Source organism: Oncorhynchus mykiss, chromosome 6 (genome assembly GCF_057628025.1).
Source record: "Oncorhynchus mykiss isolate SJ-2025 chromosome 6, ASM5762802v1, whole genome shotgun sequence".
NCBI lineage: Eukaryota > Metazoa > Chordata > Actinopteri > Salmoniformes > Salmonidae > Oncorhynchus > Oncorhynchus mykiss.
Window position 1 is genome coordinate 49,529,275 of NC_143027.1, and position 23,102 is coordinate 49,552,376.

The following is a 23,102-nucleotide window of genomic DNA, read 5'->3' on the forward strand; positions in this document are numbered from 1 at the left end:
AAATGTTGCCACTTAGGGGGTGGGTCCAGGTGAAAGTAATTTTTAACTGGGTAAGCCATAAAGTCATCTATGAATAAATAGATCAGGTACATGCCTTTCAGAATGAATCATATTCTGATGTCGTACAAACATAAAAATCAGGCGAAAAAATCGTGTCAGTTGGCTTTAGGCTTCTAGAACTACGGTGGTATGAGAAGTAATCCATCATTGCTCTAATTTGGTTTTCAGGCTCACTAATGACCCAGATTAGATACAGTTGGTTACATTTGCATGGCTTAAGTGGTGATTGTGTGTTTATCTTCAAGGTCACAGACCTCATTGCAGAGCTTGCCTGCAACTAGAGAGGCTCCCCTCATGGAGGAGCCTCTGAAGGCTCTTTTTGGGGTAACGGAAGAGAGCCTTCTGATATCCCTGGTTGAGGGTCACTCCAACCCCACCTCCTCCAGCTCCTCCGAGTTGAGCTGTGCTATCGTGGGGGAGGTGGTACACCAGCTTAACTCTGGCCTCTTAGTGGCCATTCAGGCCAGCCCGGGGAGTTGCCCCCCTATGGACAGTCAGGACATAGCAGCAGGCAAGGAGGTCATTCGGGTAGCCTCGGTGCAGATCCTGGCCGAGCTACAGAGCCAAACATCTGAGCCAGAGTGGGTAGGGTTTATCGAGCCCTTCATGGACCCTGTGACAGATGATGTGCTGGAGGCCATTGTCGGCACAATGGACAAAATGGCACAGGACTTCAACATCCTATTGGATCTGGCCAAGAAGATGACAATCTTGGGGTCTAAATTTCTGACCAATCTTCAATGTGACCTTGATGTTGAGTGTCCATCTAAGAAGGAAGAGACCACTCACTTTCTCAAAGAGACTGGATCCTCTACCAGTGTGGTGGCCAGAAAGATTCAGACCCTCTCTAGCCCCGACTTTCAGTCTAAAGCCCTGAAGGCGGTGAGCACCATCCTTACAAGGAAAGTCAGCAGCTCTTCTGGCATGGCTCCTTCCTCTAGGCCTTCTAGTGCTGCTCCTAGCCTTACTAAAGCCCCGCTGAATACCAGCTGCACAGCCCTGACATCTGTAACCTCCACTGCCACAGTGATTGTTAAGGCATTTGTGGGATGCATGGAGACGATAGCATCATTTGAAGGCACATGTGAAGCAGTTGATTGGCCAGTTCCTGTAAATGACCACAAAACAAGGTCTTCACAGAAGATAACCTTCTCTCTAGCCGGCACACTCTACGGCCGTATACGAGCAAAGCTGAGGGACCTTTTAACTCCAGCCGCTCGAGAAGAAGGTGTGGCTAAGGATGCTTCTCTTCTGGAGTATTCAGACACCCTGGAAAAGGCAACTGTTTCAACTGTTGAGGTCCAGTTACCCAGCACCGAACTTAGTAGAGTTCCCAGTGAGAGCCAACCAATACCAGCTCTCTGTCTCTCCAATCTGGATACCAGTACTCAAGAAGTTCTTAGCAGTGTTTTTTCCATCTACAAGTCAGAGTTATCAAAAGTGGAGAGTAAATCCTTAGCCGTTGTCAGTTCATCTGATGAGTCCCTAGAGGCTTGTTGGTTTGTTGATGGTGTCCTATCAAAGCTTGATGACTATACTATTTCCCAGTCACCCTCACCCAATGAAGACTTGAGCGTGAGTACTCAATATTCTCAACTGAGCTCAGAAGAGAGTGTCAGAATCACAGAGTCCTCAACTAGTCTGATTCAGAGCATTAAGCAGCTCTCTGGCAATGACTTTCAGACTCAGGCAGAAGAGGCAGTGAGTAAAGTGCTGATGAGATCCAGTCATTCCTTGATCACACAGATCAGCCATACTGGTCTTCAGAAAAGTCTGCAGGCTGGCTTATCATCTAGCTCACCATCAGAGATCCATGTCCTTTCAGAATCCATGTTCTCCATGTCCTCTGAGAATACAGCCTCTGGATTAGTGGAAACCTTTGTCAAAGGAATGGCGACTATTTTCCAGAAAAATGAGTCCACTGACACTGTGCTACTGGAAAGAAGTGGGAGAGTTTCACAGTGCTCCCACGGGGGCTCCCAACTGGATGATACTGAATTGAGTGTTAAAATATCAGAGGAGAAGCTTTGGTCAACAGCTAAGAACATCTGCGTCAGTATGAAGAACACACTTAAGGATTTCTTCACAGGGCTGAAGCCATCCGGATCCGAAAGAACAGAAAAGGCTTCTTCCACAGAGACCCTTGGGGAAATCCTGGTTGCTATCCAGAGTGAAATCTCAAACTTCGGGCGAATGAAGGATTCCAGGGAGCTCCTTCAGATCAATGATATGGTAGGAACTATGCTGAAGGAGATTGAGAAAAGTGAGGATGACAGTGAACAAGTCTGCCAAGACATCCCTAGAACCTGGTCATCTTTATCCACTTCTTTAAATGGTCGTAGTTCCTTGTCCAGCTCTTCAAAGGGTCCTAGGTCAGAGTGTGAGTTAGAGATCAACCTCCCTGGCACTCCCATCCCTGACGAAGTGCCTTTTCATCTGACCTGCCCCATCGTCAGGAGCTCCTGCATCGACACCAGGGACTCTAAAATGCCAGAGATGTTTACATGTGACCTAAAGACAAAGATGATGGCACACACAGATGAACCCCTGCATCGTAACAGTCCAATGCCTGACAGCAGCCGACCACCGAGTGCTAAAGCCTCATTTCGATCCTCCACTCCGTCTTTCACCAGCAAGGGAACCTCTTTGGTACCAAAGGGAGATGGGATTGACATTGAAAAGAAGGAGGTGTGTATCCCCAGCAGCTCTGGCCATCTGAGGGAGCTCTTAATCACCCCGGACATCAGCAGTGCCACTGCATTCCCACTGCAGTACTTGATGGACTCCAGCAAAGATGATGGAATCTGTTTTGTCACCATACTGGTGATAAGGTTGCTATCGGAGATCAGACCCTCAGCCCTAGATGGACCCTCCCAACAGGCAGCAGATCTGACAGAAACATCTCAGCAACTCATCAGACAAGTCCTGTCTGAGTTCTGTGCTGCATCCAGATTCTCCAGGACACAGGCATATTCCCAGGACCTGAACATCCAAAGGGTGTTCAGAGGTGTACATAAAAACCTCATGGAGGAGTTTGGCTCTTATAACACCCTGCAAGCAGCCATTTCCTCCCAGGACCCTGCATTTGACAGAGTCCTGGTAAAGTCCTTGACCCAGCAGCTGGTACAGGGATGCAAGGAGGCGTCAAGACCAGCTTCTGCTGCAACAAACCCATCAGACCAGGCTGAGACGGAGAGGGGGGCTGAGCAGAAAGCAAGAAGGAGCTTCCTTTGCTTTTCAATGACCAAACTCAGGATCAACTTCAAGGTATAGCAGGGAGTTAGCATTTGTTTTTGGTTCCAGTTAGGTGCTGATGTTATTGATGTGGCAATGATAAGACAAATACATGAAATGAATTTGTTTTATTCACCACTAAATTGTTGCCTTGGATTCAGAAGTGTTCCATTTATTTATTTATTCTCTGTACCATTTTCTTTACCTTTCTTCTGTTAGCGTTCCAAGAGAGGAAACAAAAAGGACTGCCATTCAGTCCAAGACCAGACTGAGATTCCCTCTACTGATGGACATTGCATAGGTAAGGATGTTTTAGAGCTCTGCTATAGCTTGTAGTTTTGTTTAGGTGTGTGTTAGAAACATAGGAATGCCTACCAAACTCATAGCACTGTTATTTTTCAACGTTACTATACTGCATCTCTCTCTCTCTCTCTCTCTCTCTCTCTCTCTCTCTCTCTCTCTCTCTCTCTCTCTCTCTCTCTCTCTCTCTCTCTCTCTCTCTCTCTCTCTCTCTCTCTCTCTCTCTCTCTCTCTCTCTCTCTCTCTCTCTCTCTCTCTCTCTCTCTCTCTCTCTCTCTCTCTCTCTCTCTCTCTCTCTCTCTCTCTCTCTCTCTCTCTCTCTCTCTCTCTCTCTCTCTCTCTCTCTCTCTCTCTCTCTCTCTCTCTCTCTCTCTCTCTCTCTCTCTCTCTCTCCCCATTAATTTCTCTTGTGTTTCTAGCTCCAGTTGGAGGGGTTTCTCCCTCCATATCTCAGCCTGTCAAAAAACGATCCTTGATTGTCAGGGTCTTTTCAGCAATGATGAAGCCATTCAGGCGCTTCACCAAGAAGAACCTGTAACCTGTTACGCTGCATGAAGAACTACTTTTGTAACAGCAAGACTTTTGACAAGAGGAATTTCTGCATGTCTACCCTTTCAAAATATATTTGATCAAATAAATGCTATTGATTTTACAAGAATTTCAAGTGTTTTGGAAGATTGATAATACTGAAGCAGATTTTCTCAGAGAAATGCACTAGTTCCCCCTTGGTTACACATTTATTGTTCAGTTTTTGAGTTGGCAGGACATAGGGCGTCAGGTAGCCTTGTGGTTAGAGCGTTGGGCCAGTAACCGAAAGGTTGCTAGGTCAGATCCCTGAGCTAACCATGTAAAAATATGACGTTCTGCTCCTGAACAAGGTAGTTAACCCACTGTTCCTAAGCTGTCGTTGTAAATAAGAATTTGTTATTAACTGCCTTGTCTAGTAAAATAAATAAAATAACCAGAGCTTGACTCTAATACAATAGTTGCTGCATAGACAGTCAGATAACCAGATGTTCTCTATTAATTTAGTTAGATTGGTAAGAGCTTATTAGCATCAAGGGGAAAACACATAGAGGATAATTAAATATCTGTAGCTAGATCAACCCTCTGAGATGTTTTCTATATGTTGAAAATATAAGGTCCAACAGTTGACAGTGTATGTCAGAGCAAAAACCAAGCCATGAGGTCAAAGGAATTGTCCGTAGAGCTCAGAGACATGATTGTGTCAAGACACAGATCTGGTGAAGGGTACCAAAACATTTCTGCAATATTGAAGGTCCCCAAGGACACAGTGGCCTCCATCATTCTTAAACGGAAGAAGTTTGGAACCACCAAGACTCTTCCTAGAGCTGGCCGCCAGGCCAAACTGAGCAATCGGGGGAGAAGGGCAGTGCAGTGGAGTAGTTTCAACAGCCATAGGCCCAGGGATTTCACATCACATTCCATGATGTAATGCAGAATACGGCTTCACACAGAACAATCACCAAACCCATAAGATAACACTTAGCACAGCCAAACATCATGTATCACATGAAGAGGAATGTGTGTTCTCCAGACGTGATACCTTGTCATGGACCTGCTGTTTTGATCTTCGCTCTCTCTCTCCCTCTCCCCCACCTCTCTCTCTCCCTCTCTCTCTCTACCACACCTGTTGTCTCGACCTCTGAATGTTCGGCTATGAAAAGCCAACTGACAATTACTCCGGAGGTGCTGACCTGTTGCACCCTCTGTAACCAAATTATTTTGTTGACTCTGCTGGTCATCTATGAAGAATGTTTGAACTACCGTACTTGAAGAACGATCTGGCCTTACGATCTGGCCGTGTACGCTTATAATCTCGGCTTTATAAATAAATTGTACTGATTGATTGATGATTGATTGTATGAAATGGAGTAGCATATATCCATCATGTAAAATGAACATTGAGCACTGTCTCCATGGAGTATAGCACTGCAACCTTAGGCAATGTATATTTACGTGGTGATAACATTATCTCATATCACATGCATGGCAAGACATGATTGATGTAATTAGATGCTCTGGAGAGATCCCACCCTCCTTCCCCAACACATGTAGAATGCTTAGAAACCACCAGAAACCTGTGAAATAGATCAACAGATGATGTTTTATCTCCTCTCAAGGTCTGTTGATTTACAGTATCTCAGTATCAGGAACTGTCATATCCCATGTGATTTGTCAAAACAAGTTGATACATGTGTTATCATGGTGCATTGGGTTTGTATTTGTATTTATTGTGGATCCCCTTTAGCTGCAGCAGCTACTCTTCATGGGGTCCAGTAAAATGAAGGCAGTTATACAATTGTAAAAACATTCCTATACATTCACAACAGATTTCACATAATCCATGTTCCTGTTTGATTTCGGGGTAGGCTGTCAACAGCACGTACTGTGACACTATGATAAGTCAACAATACCTCTAGGCATATCTGACGTCATGTATTTGATATCTTTATGTGAAGGTTCATGTCCATATTGACATCAGTTCATTGTGTTTGAGGACGGTTCACTGACGGGTTTTCAACGGATACGATTAGACGAGTTTAACAGTTACAGAATAGCTGCAGTATCAGAGGCGCAGAGCCTTAATTAACGGGCTACACATAATGGCTGACGACAGCCAGGTAAGGTTCATTTTAGCCTACGTTTAATGAGCTTTACAGTTGTCCTAATTCCATCTTGTTCTAATGGCAAGTCTGCCTTAAGTGCAGAAACTATGGTTGATATTAGAAAATAATTATGATTGGAAGTTTAGGCAAGTAATTCCAATTGGGGAATTGTTGTGGGATGTTAGCATACCATATTGCGCGTGTAGCATTCGTGCCATGGAGGATTGTGCAGGCCGGCAGGTTGCTACAGGATCCTAGTATCATGTATGTTATAGGGATCAGATCTGTCTGACTTTTTCACCTGAACTGCTCATTGGCTGTCCATAATGAGCCCAGCGAGCAGGATGTGTAGCTGGGCTCTCTCTGCAATAATTAGCTCCCAGATCAATTACAAATAACTATTCTTGTTTTAAAAGCGTCATTTACAACTAGCAACATGACGGTCAGCCACCTCTAAGCAGGACTCAGTAGAAACGCTATGCGTTGGATTTGTCCATGTCTCGCTAAGTTAACCTCGCTACCATAACAGCCGTGGAGAATGTATACTACAGTTTTAAGGGATCTCTCTGAAGGTTTTAGATGATACAGTGGTGCTTCGTCCTCTGGATGAAGAACCATACATCTCGGCTTGGCTTCATTGCATTATTATTTGGGGAACGTTGACATGCCATTTGTGTTGACGGATGGATGAAAATAATGTAATTATAGTATCGTTATACATAGGCTAGCAGGAAAATCCGCATGAGATATCCATAGAACTGAGCCCTGCTCCATTTCAGCACCATGCCGCGGTCTCAGGTGCTGCCCAGACTCGAAACATTTCAGCACCATGGCACTGTCCCCTGACGCCAAGAACCGTGTCAGCTCTATGCAGCGGAACGTCTTTGATTTGAAATTATTCTGCAAGTGGTTATAATTTATTGCACGTCCTAGTTTTGCAGCTTTGCAACCTCAGAATTATAGCTAATGGATGGCAGCGAGTTACGTTTTTGTGCATGGTGATGAATGACGATGCATGATAAACCATAAATTAAACGCAAAAACGTGCACTTAGACATATTTTCGTTTGACAGAACTTTGACAAGCTTTGATTTGTTTTCTAATGACATTGACAATTCATATAGACATTAGATTTAGGCCTAATTATGACATCATGTGTGTATGACATCTTTGAAGAATGCTCTGGCTTCAGCCAATCGGAATCGAGTATTCAACAATGCTTTGGCATAATTCAAGGACCTTCATATTCACTTCAGTTGTCTGCCGATGGTTCACTGACGTTTTTTCAAAGGAGGTATTAGTATTTCCTCTAAACAGCCTACAACAATAAGCTACTCATCATGTCAGATGACAGCAAGGTATGGTTCATTTAGCCTATTTTGAGTTTAGAGGAGAAATTACTAACAATATAGTAGGTCACTAACACAGCAATAGGTCTCACTGGTTTGATCCATGGACTGAAATCTGACCACTATTGCCGTTTTGTTTAAAATAGGAGCGAATAAGTTGTTTCATAAAGTCACAACCTAGGACTGATATTGACCTCTCATTTATCCACCAGAGCGTGAAATGGGAGGATCCCCCGGATGACCAAAATAAAGTCGTGGAGAACATGAAGGATGAAACAGAGACACATGAGACCAACAAGAACAGGACAGGAGGCAAGGTAAGAAATATGCTGTCCTTTACACATGCTCTGCCTACTTAGGCACAGATCTAGGAAGAGTTTACTAATCACTAAATCCTAGCCTTAAAGCATTAGGAGGAGACGCTACACTGACCTTAGATCTGCTATGAGACCTATAATCTGTTGTCACGTAGGCTAAACGTAAGTCCAGTGGCTGTGCCAAGAAGACTTCTGTGGAGGAGGACAGCAGCATTGGTGCAGGTCCGAGATTACTTCATGTTGGGTGCAGGTTGTGTTCAAATTCATCAGCACTAATCTGAGAAGATAGTATCTATATAGGTGAAAACAATATAGTGGAGGCCCGCGGAGAGATGTGCTTTTACCTGTCCAGTGCAATCAAATCCCTAAAGGTGAAGGAAATTAGGGATCAAGTTCAGATTCAACTTTAGATTTCTCTTTGCGGTTTCCCAGAGTCTTCTCAGACACCCGGGTGTGGTTTCCGGGAAAGGGGATCTATCATTGAGCAGCTGGAGAAGGAGGCTCAGAGGACTCTAATGCCTTCTCTCAAGATTGGGACATGCTGTGCCCCAATCCTCCTCTCCTTCCTGAGGAGTCTAACTGATGAGCAAGTCCCATGTCTTTTTCCAACCTCACATACAACAACTCTGAATTTATAGTCATAGTGCACCTTCTAACCACAAATGGGATTTCAAACACTACACCTAACCCCAACATCACTGTAAACACACCCCTAACTCTTCCTGTAAATCAAGAACAAAATGTCTCATGGACTTGCTAATAGCTTAAATAAATACACTTTTATTTTCCCTGACATGGCTATCTAGTGACTCCACTAACTCAACACCAGTGTGCAGGTAAAATATGTTTCCTTTCTTTTATTTTCTCTAGCCAATGGAGAGTGATTCAGCAGGGCATGAAAAATAACGTAAGTCTCTCCACATAAGGTTCTGGTCAAAAGTTGTGCGCTATATAGGGAATGGTGTCATGGAATTGCTTGAATGACAAAAACATTACTCTGTTTGTTGGCCATAGCTCACATTCGAGCAGCTCTCCATGCTGTGTCTGAAGATTGTTAAAGTCGTGACCCAGACAGCCCTCCGCATTCTCCTACCAGCGCTAGCTCATATCATGGGGGTGAACCTGAGGAGTGGGGCAACCTCCCCAGAATCCCAGTGCTCTCTGACAGGGTCTGAGGATTCCTTAGGCAGTCTGGATGAGAGAGAAAAAAGGCTGCTGATCAGTGAGATGAACTACTGGACTAAGGAGAGGAGGAGGAATGGCAGTGCAGGATGCCGCCAAAAATCCACCCGCAGGACCTCATCACCATGCTGTTCGCCTAAGAGGTATGTTCACAGCAATATTTCAACTTAATAATTGCAAGACCTGACCCATACTTATCATAAATTATTAACTTGGAATTCACACCTTGTAGTTTTAAGTTCTGGTCACAAATGTTGCCACTTAGGGGGTGGGTCCAGGTGAAAGTAATTTTTAACTGGGTAAGCCATAAAGTCATCTATGAATAAATAGATCAGGTACATACATGCCTTTCAGAATGAATCATATTCTGATGTCGTACAAACATAAAAATCAGGCGAAAAAATCGTGTCAGTTGGCTTTAGGCTTCTAGAACTACGGTGGTATGAGAAGTAATCCATCATTGCTCTAATTTGGTTTTCAGGCTCACTAATGACCCAGATTAGATACAGTTGGTTACATTTGCATGGCTTAAGTGGTGATTGTGTGTTTATCTTCAAGGTCCCAGACCTCATTGCAGAGCTTGCCTGCAACTAGAGAGGCTCCCCTCATGGAGGAGCCTCTGAAGGCTCTTTTTGGGGTAACGGAAGAGAGCCTTCTGATATCCCTGGTTGAGGGTCACTCCAACCCCACCTCCTCCAGCTCCTCCGAGTTGAGCTGTGCTATCGTGGGGGAGGTGGTACACCAGCTTAACTCTGGCCTCTTAGTGGCCATTCAGGCCAGCCCGGGGAGTTGCCCCCCTATGGACAGTCAGGACATAGCAGCAGGCAAGGAGGTCATTCGGGTAGCCTCGGTGCAGATCCTGGCCGAGCTACAGAGCCAAACATCTGAGCCAGAGTGGGTAGGGTTTATCGAGCCCTTCATGGACCCTGTGACAGATGATGTGCTGGAGGCCATTGTCGGCACAATGGACAAAATGGCACAGGACTTCAACATCCTATTGGATCTGGCCAAGAAGATGACAATCTTGGGGTCTAAATTTCTGACCAATCTTCAATGTGACCTTGATGTTGAGTGTCCATCTGGGAAGGAAGAGACCACTCACTTTCTCAAAGAGACTGGATCCTCTACCAGTGTGGTGGCCAGAAAGATTCAGACCCTCTCTAGCCCCGACTTTCAGTCTAAAGCCCTGAAGGCGGTGAGCACCATCCTTACAAGGAAAGTCAGCAGCTCTTCTGGCATGGCTCCTTCCTCTAGGCCTTCTAGTGCTGCTCCTAGCCTTACTAAAGCCCCGCTGAATACCAGCTGCACAGCCCTGACATCTGTAACCTCCACTGCCACAGTGATTGTTAAGGCATTTGTGGGATGCATGGAGACGATAGCATCATTTGAAGGCACATGTGAAGCAGTTGATTGGCCAGTTCCTGTAAATGACCACAAAACAAGGTCTTCACAGAAGATAACCTTCTCTCTAGCCGGCACACTCTACGGCCGTATACGAGCAAAGCTGAGGGACCTTTTAACTCCAGCCGCTCGAGAAGAAGGTGTGGCTAAGGATGCTTCTCTTCTGGAGTATTCAGACACCCTGGAAAAGGCAACTGTTTCAACTGTTGAGGTCCAGTTACCCAGCACCGAACTTAGTAGAGTTCCCAGTGAGAGCCAACCAATACCAGCTCTCTGTCTCTCCAATCTGGATACCAGTACTCAAGAAGTTCTTAGCAGTGTTTTTTCCATCTACAAGTCAGAGTTATCAAAAGTGGAGAGTAAATCCTTAGCCGTTGTCAGTTCATCTGATGAGTCCCTAGAGGCTTGTTGGTTTGTTGATGGTGTCCTATCAAAGCTTGATGACTATACTATTTCCCAGTCACCCTCACCCAATGAAGACTTGAGCGTGAGTACTCAATATTCTCAACTGAGCTCAGAAGAGAGTGTCAGAATCACAGAGTCCTCAACTAGTCTGATTCAGAGCATTAAGCAGCTCTCTGGCAATGACTTTCAGACTCAGGCAGAAGAGGCAGTGAGTAAAGTGCTGATGAGATCCAGTCATTCCTTGATCACACAGATCAGCCATACTGGTCTTCAGAAAAGTCTGCAGGCTGGCTTATCATCTAGCTCACCATCAGAGATCCATGTCCTTTCAGAATCCATGTTCTCCATGTCCTCTGAGAATACAGCCTCTGGATTAGTGGAAACCTTTGTCAAAGGAATGGCGACTATTTTCCAGAAAAATGAGTCCACTGACACTGTGCTACTGGAAAGAAGTGGGAGAGTTTCACAGTGCTCCCACGGGGGCTCCCAACTGGATGATACTGAATTGAGTGTTAAAATATCAGAGGAGAAGCTTTGGTCAACAGCTAAGAACATCTGCGTCAGTATGAAGAACACACTTAAGGATTTCTTCACAGGGCTGAAGCCATCCGGATCCGAAAGAACAGAAAAGGCTTCTTCCACAGAGACCCTTGGGGAAATCCTGGTTGCTATCCAGAGTGAAATCTCAAACTTCGGGCGAATGAAGGATTCCAGGGAGCTCCTTCAGATCAATGATATGGTAGGAACTATGCTGAAGGAGATTGAGAAAAGTGAGGATGACAGTGAACAAGTCTGCCAAGACATCCCTAGAACCTGGTCATCTTTATCCACTTCTTTAAATGGTCGTAGTTCCTTGTCCAGCTCTTCAAAGGGTCCTAGGTCAGAGTGTGAGTTAGAGATCAACCTCCCTGGCACTCCCATCCCTGACGAAGTGCCTTTTCATCTGACCTGCCCCATCGTCAGGAGCTCCTGCATCGACACCAGGGACTCTAAAATGCCAGAGATGTTTACATGTGACCTAAAGACAAAGATGATGGCACACACAGATGAACCCCTGCATCGTAACAGTCCAATGCCTGACAGCAGCCGACCACCGAGTGCTAAAGCCTCATTTCGATCCTCCACTCCGTCTTTCACCAGCAAGGGAACCTCTTTGGTACCAAAGGGAGATGGGATTGACATTGAAAAGAAGGAGGTGTGTATCCCCAGCAGCTCTGGCCATCTGAGGGAGCTCTTAATCACCCCGGACATCAGCAGTGCCACTGCATTCCCACTGCAGTACTTGATGGACTCCAGCAAAGATGATGGAATCTGTTTTGTCACCATACTGGTGATAAGGTTGCTATCGGAGATCAGACCCTCAGCCCTAGATGGACCCTCCCAACAGGCAGCAGATCTGACAGAAACATCTCAGCAACTCATCAGACAAGTCCTGTCTGAGTTCTGTGCTGCATCCAGATTCTCCAGGACACAGGCATATTCCCAGGACCTGAACATCCAAAGGGTGTTCAGAGGTGTACATAAAAACCTCATGGAGGAGTTTGGCTCTTATAACACCCTGCAAGCAGCCATTTCCTCCCAGGACCCTGCATTTGACAGAGTCCTGGTAAAGTCCTTGACCCAGCAGCTGGTACAGGGATGCAAGGAGGCGTCAAGACCAGCTTCTGCTGCAACAAACCCATCAGACCAGGCTGAGACGGAGAGGGGGGCTGAGCAGAAAGCAAGAAGGAGCTTCCTTTGCTTTTCAATGACCAAACTCAGGATCAACTTCAAGGTATAGCAGGGAGTTAGCATTTGTTTTTGGTTCCAGTTAGGTGCTGATGTTATTGATGTGGCAATGATAAGACAAATACATGAAATGAATTTGTTTTATTCACCACTAAATTGTTGCCTTGGATTCAGAAGTGTTCCATTTATTTATTTATTCTCTGTACCATTTTCTTTACCTTTCTTCTGTTAGCGTTCCAAGAGAGGAAACAAAAAGGACTGCCATTCAGTCCCAAGACCAGACTGAGATTCCCTCTACTGATGGACATTGCATAGGTAAGGAAGTTTTAGAGCTCTGGTATAGCTTGTAGTTTTGTTTAGGTGTGTGTAGAAACATAGGAATGCCTACCAAACTCATAGCACTGTTATTTTTCAACGTTACTATACTGCATATCTCTCTCTCTCTCTCTCTCTCTCTCTCTCTCTCTCTCTCTCTCTCTCTCTCTCTCTCTCTCTCTCTCTCTCTCTCTCTCTCTCTCTCTCTCTCTCTCTCTTCTCTCTCTTCTCTCTCTCTCTCTCTCTCTCTCTCTCTCTCTCTCTCTCTCTCTCTCTTCTCTCTCTCTCTCTCTCTCTCTCTCTCTCTCTCTCTCTCTCTCTCTCTCTCTCTCTCTCTCTCTCTCTCTCTCTCTCTCTCTCTCTCTCTCTCTCTCTCTCTCTCTCACCCCATTAATTTCTCTTGTGTTTCTAGCTCCAGTTGGAGGGGTTTCTCCTCCATATCTCAGCCTGTCAAAAAAACTATCCTTGATTGTCAGGGTCTTTTCAGCAATGATGAAGCCATTCAGGCGCTTCACCAAGAAGAACCTGTAACCTGTTACGCTGCATGAAGAACTACTTTTGTAACAGCAAGACTTTTGACAAGAGGAATTTCTGCATGTCTACCCTTTCAAAATATATTTGATCAAATAAATGCTATTGATTTTACAAGAATTTCAAGTGTTTTGGAAGATTGATAATACTGAAGCAGATTTTCTCAGAGAAATGCACTAGTTCCCCCTTGGTTACACATTTATTGTTCAGTTTTTGAGTTGGCAGGACATAGGGCGTCAGGTAGCCTTGTGGTTAGAGCGTTGGGCCAGTAACCGAAAGGTTGCTAGGTCAGATCCCTGAGCTAACCATGTAAAAATATGACGTTCTGCTCCTGAACAAGGTAGTTAACCCACTGTTCCTAAGCTGTCGTTGTAAATAAGAATGTGTTATTAACTGCCTTGTCTAGTAAAATAAATAAAATAACCAGAGCTTGACTCTAATACAATAGTTGCTGCATAGACAGTCAGATAACCAGATGTTCTCTATTAATTTAGTTAGATTGGTAAGAGCTTATTAGCATCAAGGGGAAAACACATAGAGGATAATTAAATATCTGTAGCTAGATCAACCCTCTGAGATGTTTTCTATATGTTGAAAATATAAGGTCCAACAGTTGACAGTGTATGTCAGAGCAAAAACCAAGCCATGAGGTCAAAGGAATTGTCCATAGAGCTCAGAGACATGATTGTGTCAAGACACAGATCTGGTGAAGGGTACCAAAACATTTCTGCAATATTGAAGGTCCCCAAGGACACAGTGGCCTCCATCATTCTTAAACGGAAGAAGTTTGGAACCACCAAGACTCTTCCTAGAGCTGGCCGCCAGGCCAAACTGAGCAATCGGGGGAGAAGGGCAGTGCAGTGGAGTAGTTTCAACAGCCATAGGCCCAGGGATTTCACATCACATTCCATGATGTAATGCAGAATACGGCTTCACACAGAACAATCACCAAACCCATAAGATAACACTTAGCACAGCCAAACATCATGTATCACATGAAGAGGCATGTGTGTTCTCCAGACGTGATACCTTGTCATGGACCTGCTGTTTTGATCTTCGCTCTCTCTCTCCCTCTCCCCCACCTCTCTCTCTCCCTCTCTCTCTCTACCACACCTGTTGTCTCGACCTCTGAATGTTCGGCTATGAAAAGCCAACTGACAATTACTCCGGAGGTGCTGACCTGTTGCACCCTCTGTAACCAAATTATTTTGTTGACTCTGCTGGTCATCTATGAAGAATGTTTGAACTACCGTACTTGAAGAACGATCTGGCCTTACGATCTGGCCGTGTACGCTTATAATCTCGGCTTTATAAATAAATTGTACTGATTGATTGATGATTGATTGTATGAAATGGAGTAGCATATATCCATCATGTAAAATGAACATTGAGCACTGTCTCCATGGAGTATAGCACTGCAACCTTAGGCAATGTATATTTACGTGGTGATAACATTATCTCATATCACATGCATGGCAAGACATGATTGATGTAATTAGATGCTCTGGAGAGATCCCACCCTCCTTCCCCAACACATGTAGAATGCTTAGAAACCACCAGAAACCTGTGAAATAGATCAACAGATGATGTTTTATCTCCTCTCAAGGTCTGTTGATTTACAGTATCTCAGTATCAGGAACTGTCATATCCCATGTGATTTGTCAAAACAAGTTGATACATGTGTTATCATGGTGCATTGGGTTTGTATTTGTATTTATTGTGGATCCCCTTTAGCTGCAGCAGCTACTCTTCATGGGGTCCAGTAAAATGAAGGCAGTTATACAATTGTAAAAACATTCCTATACATTCACAACAGATTTCACATAATCCATGTTCCTGTTTGATTTCGGGGTAGGCTGTCAACAGCACGTACTGTGACACTATGATAAGTCAACAATACCTCTAGGCATATCTGACGTCATGTATTTGATATCTTTATGTGAAGGTTCATGTCCATATTGACATCAGTTCATTGTGTTTGAGGACGGTTCACTGACGGGTTTTCAACGGATACGATTAGACGAGTTTAACAGTTACAGAATAGCTGCAGTATCAGAGGCGCAGAGCCTTAATTAACGGGCTACACATAATGGCTGACGACAGCCAGGTAAGGTTCATTTTAGCCTACGTTTAATGAGCTTTACAGTTGTCCTAATTCCATCTTGTTCTAATGGCAAGTCTGCCTTAAGTGCAGAAACTATGGTTGATATTAGAAAATAATTATGATTGGAAGTTTAGGCAAGTAATTCCAATTGGGGAATTGTTGTGGGATGTTAGCATACCATATTGCGCGTGTAGCATTCGTGCCATGGAGGATTGTGCAGGCCGGCAGGTTGCTACAGGATCCTAGTATCATGTATGTTATAGGGATCAGATCTGTCTGACTTTTTCACCTGAACTGCTCATTGGCTGTCCATAATGAGCCCAGCGAGCAGGATGTGTAGCTGGGCTCTCTCTGCAATAATTAGCTCCCAGATCAATTACAAATAACTATTCTTGTTTTAAAAGCGTCATTTACAACTAGCAACATGACGGTCAGCCACCTCTAAGCAGGACTCAGTAGAAACGCTATGCGTTGGATTTGTCCATGTCTCGCTAAGTTAACCTCGCTACCATAACAGCCGTGGAGAATGTATACTACAGTTTTAAGGGATCTCTCTGAAGGTTTTAGATGATACAGTGGTGCTTCGTCCTCTGGATGAAGAACCATACATCTCGGCTTGGCTTCATTGCATTATTATTTGGGGAACGTTGACATGCCATTTGTGTTGACGGATGGATGAAAATAATGTAATTATAGTATCGTTATACATAGGCTAGCAGGAAAATCCGCATGAGATATCCATAGAACTGAGCCCTGCTCCATTTCAGCACCATGCCGCGGTCTCAGGTGCTGCCCAGACTCGAAACATTTCAGCACCATGGCACTGTCCCCTGACGCCAAGAACCGTGTCAGCTCTATGCAGCGGAACGTCTTTGATTTGAAATTATTCTGCAAGTGGTTATAATTTATTGCACGTCCTAGTTTTGCAGCTTTGCAACCTCAGAATTATAGCTAATGGATGGCAGCGAGTTACGTTTTTGTGCATGGTGATGAATGACGATGCATGATAAACCATAAATTAAACGCAAAAACGTGCACTTAGACATATTTTCGTTTGACAGAACTTTGACAAGCTTTGATTTGTTTTCTAATGACATTGACAATTCATATAGACATTAGATTTAGGCCTAATTATGACATCATGTGTGTATGACATCTTTGAAGAATGCTCTGGCTTCAGCCAATCGGAATCGAGTATTCAACAATGCTTTGGCATAATTCAAGGACCTTCATATTCACTTCAGTTGTCTGCCGATGGTTCACTGACGTTTTTTCAAAGGAGGTATTAGTATTTCCTCTAAACAGCCTACAACAATAAGCTACTCATCATGTCAGATGACAGCAAGGTATGGTTCATTTAGCCTATTTTGAGTTTAGAGGAGAAATTACTAACAATATAGTAGGTCACTAACACAGCAATAGGTCTCACTGGTTTGATCCATGGACTGAAATCTGACCACTATTGCCGTTTTGTTTAAAATAGGAGCGAATAAGTTGTTTCATAAAGTCACAACCTAGGACTGATATTGACCTCTCATTTATCCACCAGAGCGTGAAATGGGAGGATCCCCCGGATGACCAAAATAAAGTCGTGGAGAACATGAAGGATGAAACAGAGACACATGAGACCAACAAGAACAGGACAGGAGGCAAGGTAAGAAATATGCTGTCCTTTACACATGCTCTGCCTACTTAGGCACAGATCTAGGAAGAGTTTACTAATCACTAAATCCTAGCCTTAAAGCATTAGGAGGAGACGCTACACTGACCTTAGATCTGCTATGAGACCTATAATCTGTTGTCACGTAGGCTAAACGTAAGTCCAGTGGCTGTGCCAAGAAGACTTCTGTGGAGGAGGACAGCAGCATTGGTGCAGGTCCGAGATTACTTCATGTTGGGTGCAGGTTGTGTTCAAATTCATCAGCACTAATCTGAGAAGATAGTATCTATATAGGTGAAAACAATATAGTGGAGGCCCGCGGAGAGATGTGCTTTTACCTGTCCAGTGCAATCAAATCCCTAAAGGTGAAGGAAATTAGGGATCAAGTTCAGATTCAACTTTAGATTTCTCTTTGCGGTTTCCCAGAGTCTTCTCAGACACCCGGGTGTGGTTTCCGGGAAAGGGGATCTATCATTGAGCAGCTGGAGAAGGAGGCTCAGAGGACTCTAATGCCTTCTCTCAAGATTGGGACATGCTGTGCCCCAATCCTCCTCTCCTTCCTGAGGAGTCTAACTGATGAGCAAGTCCCATGTCTTTTTCCAACCTCACATACAACAACTCTGAATTTATAGTCATAGTGCACCTTCTAACCACAAATGGGATTTCAAACACTACACCTAACCCCAACATCACTGTAAACACACCCCTAACTCTTCCTGTAAATCAAGAACAAAATGTCTCATGGACTTGCTAATAGCTTAAATAAATACACTTTTATTTTCCCTGACATGGCTATCTAGTGACTCCACTAACTCAACACCAGTGTGCAGGTAAAATATGTTTCCTTTCTTTTATTTTCTCTAGCCAATGGAGAGTGATTCAGCAGGGCATGAAAAATAACGTAAGTCTCTCCACATAAGGTTCTGGTCAAAAGTTGTGCGCTATATAGGGAATGGTGTCATGGAATTGCTTGAATGACAAAAACATTACTCTGTTTGTTGGCCATAGCTCACATTCGAGCAGCTCTCCATGCTGTGTCTGAAGATTGTTAAAGTCGTGACCCAGACAGCCCTCCGCATTCTCCTACCAGCGCTAGCTCGTATCATGGGGGTGAACCTGAGGAGTGGGGCAACCTCCCCAGAATCCCAGTGCTCTCTGACAGGGTCTGAGGATTCCTTAGGCAGTCTGGATGAGAGAGAAAAAAGGCTGCTGATCAGTGAGATGAACTACTGGACTAAGGAGAGGAGGAGGAATGGCAGTGCAGGATGCCGCCAAAAATCCACCCGCAGGACCTCATCACCATGCTGTTCGCCTAAGAGGTATGTTCACAGCAATATTTCAACTTAATAATTGCAAGACCTGACCCATACTTATCATAAATTATTAACTTGGAATTCACACCTTGTAGTTTTAAGTTCTGGTCAGAAATGTTGCCACTTAGGGGGTGGGTCCAGGTGAAAGTAATTTTTAACTGGGTAAGCCATAAAGTCATCTATGAATAAATAGATCAGGTACATGCCTTTCAGAATGAATCATATTCTGATGTCGTACAAACATAAAAATCAGGCGAAAAAATTGTGTCAGTTGGCTTTAGGCTTCTAGAACTACGGTGGTATGAGAAGTAATCCATCATTGCTCTAATTTGGTTTTCAGGCTCACTAATGACCCAGATTAGATACAGTTGGTTACATTTGCATGGCTTAAGTGGTGATTGTGTGTTTATCTTCAAGGTCCCAGACCTCATTGCAGAGCTTGCCTGCAACTAGAGAGGCTCCCCTCATGGAGGAGCCTCTGAAGGCTCTTTTTGGGGTAACGGAAGAGAGCCTTCTGATATCCCTGGTTGAGGGTCACTCCAACCCCACCTCCTCCAGCTCCTCCGAGTTGAGCTGTGCTATCGTGGGGGAGGTGGTACACCAGCTTAACTCTGGCCTCTTAGTGGCCATTCAGGCCAGCCCGGGGAGTTGCCCCCTTATGGACAGTCAGGACATAGCAGCAGGCAAGGAGGTCATTCGGGTAGCCTCGGTGCAGATCCTGGCCGAGCTACAGAGCCAAACATCTGAGCCAGAGTGGGTAGGGTTTATCGAGCCCTTCATGGACCCTGTGACAGATGATGTGCTGGAGGCCATTGTCGGCACAATGGACAAAATGGCACAGGACTTCAACATCCTATTGGATCTGGCCAAGAAGATGACAATCTTGGGGTCTAAATTTCTGACCAATCTTCAATGTGACCTTGATGTTGAGTGTCCATCTGGGAAGGAAGAGACCATTCACTTTCTCAAAGAGACTGGATCCTCTACCAGTGTGGTGGCCAGAAAGATTCAGACCCTCTCTAGCCCCGACTTTCAGTCTAAAGCCCTGAAGGCGGTGAGCACCATCCTTACAAGGAAAGTCAGCAGCTCTTCTGGCATGGCTCCTTCCTCTAGGCCTTCTAGTGCTGCTCCTAGCCTTACTAAAGCCCCGCTGAATACCATCTGCACAGCCCTGACATCTGTAACCTCCACTGCCACAGTGATTGTTAAGGCATTTGTGGGATGCATGGAGACGATAGCATCATTTGAAGGCACATGTGAAGCAGTTGATTGGCCAGTTCCTGTAAATGACCACAAAACAGGGTCTTCAAAGAAGATAACCTTCTCTCTAGCCGGCACACTCTACGGCCGTATACGAGCAAAGCTGAGGGACCTTTTAACTCCAGCCGCTCGAGAAGAAGGTGTGGCTAAGGATGCTTCTCTTCTGGAGTATTCAGACACCCTGGAAAAGGCAACTGTTTCAACTGTTGAGGTCCAGTTACCCTGCACCGAACTTAGTAGAGTTCCCAGTGAGAGCCAACCAATACCAGCTCTCTGTCTCTCCAATCTGGATACCAGTACTCAAGAAGTTCTTAGCAGTGTTTTTTCCATCTACAAGTCAGAGTTATCAAAAGTGGAGAGTAAATCCTTAGCCGTTGTCAGTTCATCTGATGAGTCCCTAGAGGCTTGTTGGTTTGTTGATGGTGTCCTATCAAAGCTTGATGACTATACTATTTCCCAGTCACCCTCACCCAATGAAGACTTGAGCGTGAGTACTCAATATTCTCAACTGAGTTCAGAAGAGAGTGTCAGAATCACAGAGTCCTCAACTAGTCTGATTCAGAGCATTAAGCAGCTCTCTGGCAATGACTTTCAGACTCAGGCAGAAGAGGCAGTGAGTAAAGTGCTGATGAGATCCAGTCATTCCTTTATCACACAGATCAGCCATACTGGTCTTCAGAAAAGTCTGCAGGCTGGCTTATCATCTAGCTCACCATCAGAGATCCATGTCCTTTCAGAATCCATGTCCTCCATGTCCTCTGAGAATATAGCCTCTGGATTAGTGGAAACCTTTGTCAAAGGAATGGCGACTATTTTCCAGAAAAATGAGTCCACTGACACTGTGCTACTGGAAAGAAGTGGGAGAGTTTCACAGTGCTCCCACGGGGGCTCCCAACTGGATGATACTGAATTGAGTGTTAAAATATCAGAGGAGAAGCTTTGGTCAACAGCTAAGAACATCTGCGTCAGTATGAAGAACACACTTAAGGATTTCTTCACAGGGCTGAAGCCATCCGGATCCGAAAGAACAGAAAAGGCTTCTTCCACAGAGACCCTTGGGGAAATCCTGGTTGCTATCCAGAGTGAAATCTCAAACTTCGGGCGAATGAAGGATTCCAGGGAGCTCCTTCAGATCAATGATATGGTAGGAACTATGCTGAAGGAGATTGAGAAAAGTGAGGATGACAGTGAACAAGTCTGCCAAGACATCCCTAGAACCTGGTCATCTTTATCCACTTCTTTAAATGGTCGTAGTTCCTTGTCCAGCTCTTCAAAGGGTCCTAGGTCAGAGTGTGAGTTAGAGATCAACCTCCCTGGCACTCCCATCCCTGACGAAGTGCCTTTTCATCTGACCTGCCCCATCGTCAGGAGCTCCTGCATCGACACCAGGGACTCTAAAATGCCAGAGATTTTTACATGTGACCTAAAGACAAAGATGATGGCACACACAGATGAACCCCTGCATCGTAACAGTCCAATGCCTGACAGCAGCCGACCACCGAGTGCTAAAGCCTCATTTCGATCCTCCACTCCGTCTTTCACCAGCAAGGGAACCTCTTTGGTACCAAAGGGAGATGGGATTGACATTGAAGAGAAGGAGGTGTATATCCCCAGCAGCTCTGGCCATCTGAGGGAGCTCTTAATCACCCCGGACATCAGCAGTGCCACTGCATTCCCACTGCAGTACTTGATGGACTCCAGCAAAGATGATGGAATCTGTTTTGTCACCATACTGGTGATAAGGTTGCTATCGGAGATCAGACCCTCAGCCCTAGATGGACCCTCCCAACAGGCAGCAGATCTGACAGAAACATCTCAGCAACTCATCAGACAAGTCCTGTCTGAGTTCTGTGCTGCATCCAGATTCTCCAGGACACAGGCATATTCCCAGGACCTGAACATCCAAAGGGTGTTCAGAGGTGTACATAAAAACCTCATGGAGGAGTTTGGCTCTTATAACACCCTGCAAGCAGCCATTTCCTCCCAGGACCCTGCATTTGACAGAGTCCTGGTAAAGTCCTTGACCCAGCAGCTGGTACAGGGATGCAAGGAGGCGTCAAGACCAGCTTCTGCTGCAACAAACCCATCAGACCAGGCTGAGACGGAGAGGGGGGCTGAGCAGAAAGCAAGAAGGAGCTTCCTTTGCTTTTCAATGACCAAACTCAGGATCAACTTCAAGGTATAGCAGGGAGTTAGCATTTGTTTTTGGTTCCAGTTAGGTGCTGATGTTATTGATGTGGCAATGATAAGACAAATACATGAAATGAATTTGTTTTATTCACCACTAAATTGTTGCCTTGGATTCAGAAGTGTTCCATTTATTTATTTATTCTCTGTACCATTTTCTTTACCTTTCTTCTGTTAGCGTTCCAAGAGAGGAAACAAAAAGGACTGCCATTCAGTCCAAGACCAGACTGAGATTCCCTCTACTGATGGACATTGCATAGGTAAGGATGTTTTAGAGCTCTGCTATAGCTTGTAGTTTTGTTTAGGTGTGTGTTAGAAACATAGGAATGCCTACCAAACTCATAGCACTGTTATTTTTCAACGTTACTATACTGCATCTCTCTCTCTCTCTCTCTCTCTCTCTCTCTCTCTCTCTCTCTCTCTCTCTCTCTCTCTCTCTCTTTCTCTCTCTCTCTCTCTCTCTCTCTCTCGCTCTCTCTCTCTCTCTCTCTCTCTCTCTCTCTCTCTCTCACCCCATCAATTTCTCTTGTGTTTCTAGCTCCAGTTGGAGGGGTTTCTCCCTCCATATCTCAGCCTGTCAAAAAACGATCCTTGATTGTCAGGGTCTTTTCAGCAATGATGAAGCCATTCAGGCGCTTCACCAAGAAGAACCTGTAACCTGTTACGCTGCATGAAGAACTACTTTTGTAACAGCAAGACTGTTGACAAGAGGAATTTCTGCATGTCTACCCTTTCAAAATATATTTGATCAAATAAATGCTATTGATTTTACAAGAATTTCAAGTGTTTTGGAAGATTGATAATACTGAAGCAGATTTTCTCAGAGAAATGCACTAGTTCCCCCTTGGTTACACATTTATTGTTCAGTTTTTGAGTTGGCAGGACATAGGGCGTCAGGTAGCCTTGTGGTTAGAGCGTTGGGCCAGTAACCGAAAGGTTGCTAGGTCAGATCCCTGAGCTAACCATGTAAAAATATGACGTTCTGCTCCTGAACAAGGTAGTTAACCCACTGTTCCTAAGCTGTCGTTGTAAATAAGAATTTGTTATTAACTGCCTTGTCTAGTAAAATAAATAAAATAACCAGAGCTTGACTCTAATACAATAGTTGCTGCATAGACAGTCAGAT

At 44.6% G+C, this 23,102-nt stretch overlaps 3 protein-coding genes across 3 annotated transcripts; all 3 read left to right on the plus strand.

The window, feature by feature from the left end:
• Positions 1 to 311: 311 nt before the first annotated feature.
• LOC118964890 (uncharacterized) lies at positions 312 to 4,249 on the plus strand. Its single transcript, XM_090238132.1, has 3 exons — positions 312 to 3,327; positions 3,514 to 3,595; positions 4,014 to 4,249. The coding sequence occupies exons 1-3, from the start codon at positions 355 to 357 to the stop codon at positions 4,130 to 4,132; spliced, it is 3,174 nt and encodes a 1,057-aa protein (XP_090094258.1). The 5' UTR covers positions 312 to 354; the 3' UTR covers positions 4,133 to 4,249.
• Positions 4,250 to 9,021: 4,772 nt separating this feature from the next.
• Positions 9,022 to 12,921, plus strand: LOC149982898 (uncharacterized). Its single transcript, XM_090238134.1, has 2 exons — positions 9,022 to 12,652; positions 12,839 to 12,921. The coding sequence occupies exons 1-2, from the start codon at positions 9,680 to 9,682 to the stop codon at positions 12,890 to 12,892; spliced, it is 3,027 nt and encodes a 1,008-aa protein (XP_090094260.1). The 5' UTR covers positions 9,022 to 9,679; the 3' UTR covers positions 12,893 to 12,921.
• Positions 12,922 to 15,541: 2,620 nt separating this feature from the next.
• LOC149982899 (uncharacterized) lies at positions 15,542 to 22,753 on the plus strand. Its single transcript, XM_090239438.1, has 9 exons — positions 15,542 to 15,559; positions 17,106 to 17,210; positions 17,366 to 17,432; positions 17,643 to 17,796; positions 18,081 to 18,117; positions 18,225 to 18,535; positions 18,947 to 21,968; positions 22,155 to 22,236; positions 22,515 to 22,753. The coding sequence occupies exons 1-9, from the start codon at positions 15,542 to 15,544 to the stop codon at positions 22,631 to 22,633; spliced, it is 3,915 nt and encodes a 1,304-aa protein (XP_090095564.1). The 3' UTR covers positions 22,634 to 22,753.
• The last annotated feature ends 349 nt before the right edge of the window (positions 22,754 to 23,102 follow it).

Bases quoted from the DNA above. Each gene is read 5' to 3' on its own strand.
- LOC149982898 (XM_090238134.1), top strand. From the start codon at position 9,680: ATGGAGGAGCCTCTGAAGGCTCTTTTTGGGGTAACGGAAGAGAGCCTT. The intron at 12,653-12,838 runs GTATAGCAGGGA...TTCTTCTGTTAG, and splicing joins AACTCAGGATCAACTTCAAG to CGTTCCAAGAGAGGAAACAA.
- LOC118964890 (XM_090238132.1), top strand. From the start codon at position 355: ATGGAGGAGCCTCTGAAGGCTCTTTTTGGGGTAACGGAAGAGAGCCTT. The intron at 3,328-3,513 runs GTATAGCAGGGA...TTCTTCTGTTAG, and splicing joins AACTCAGGATCAACTTCAAG to CGTTCCAAGAGAGGAAACAA. The intron at 3,596-4,013 runs GTAAGGATGTTT...TTGTGTTTCTAG, and splicing joins TACTGATGGACATTGCATAG to CTCCAGTTGGAGGGGTTTCT.
- LOC149982899 (XM_090239438.1), top strand. The intron at 17,433-17,642 runs GTCCGAGATTAC...GCGGTTTCCCAG, and splicing joins GGACAGCAGCATTGGTGCAG to AGTCTTCTCAGACACCCGGG. The intron at 22,237-22,514 runs GTAAGGATGTTT...TTGTGTTTCTAG, and splicing joins TACTGATGGACATTGCATAG to CTCCAGTTGGAGGGGTTTCT.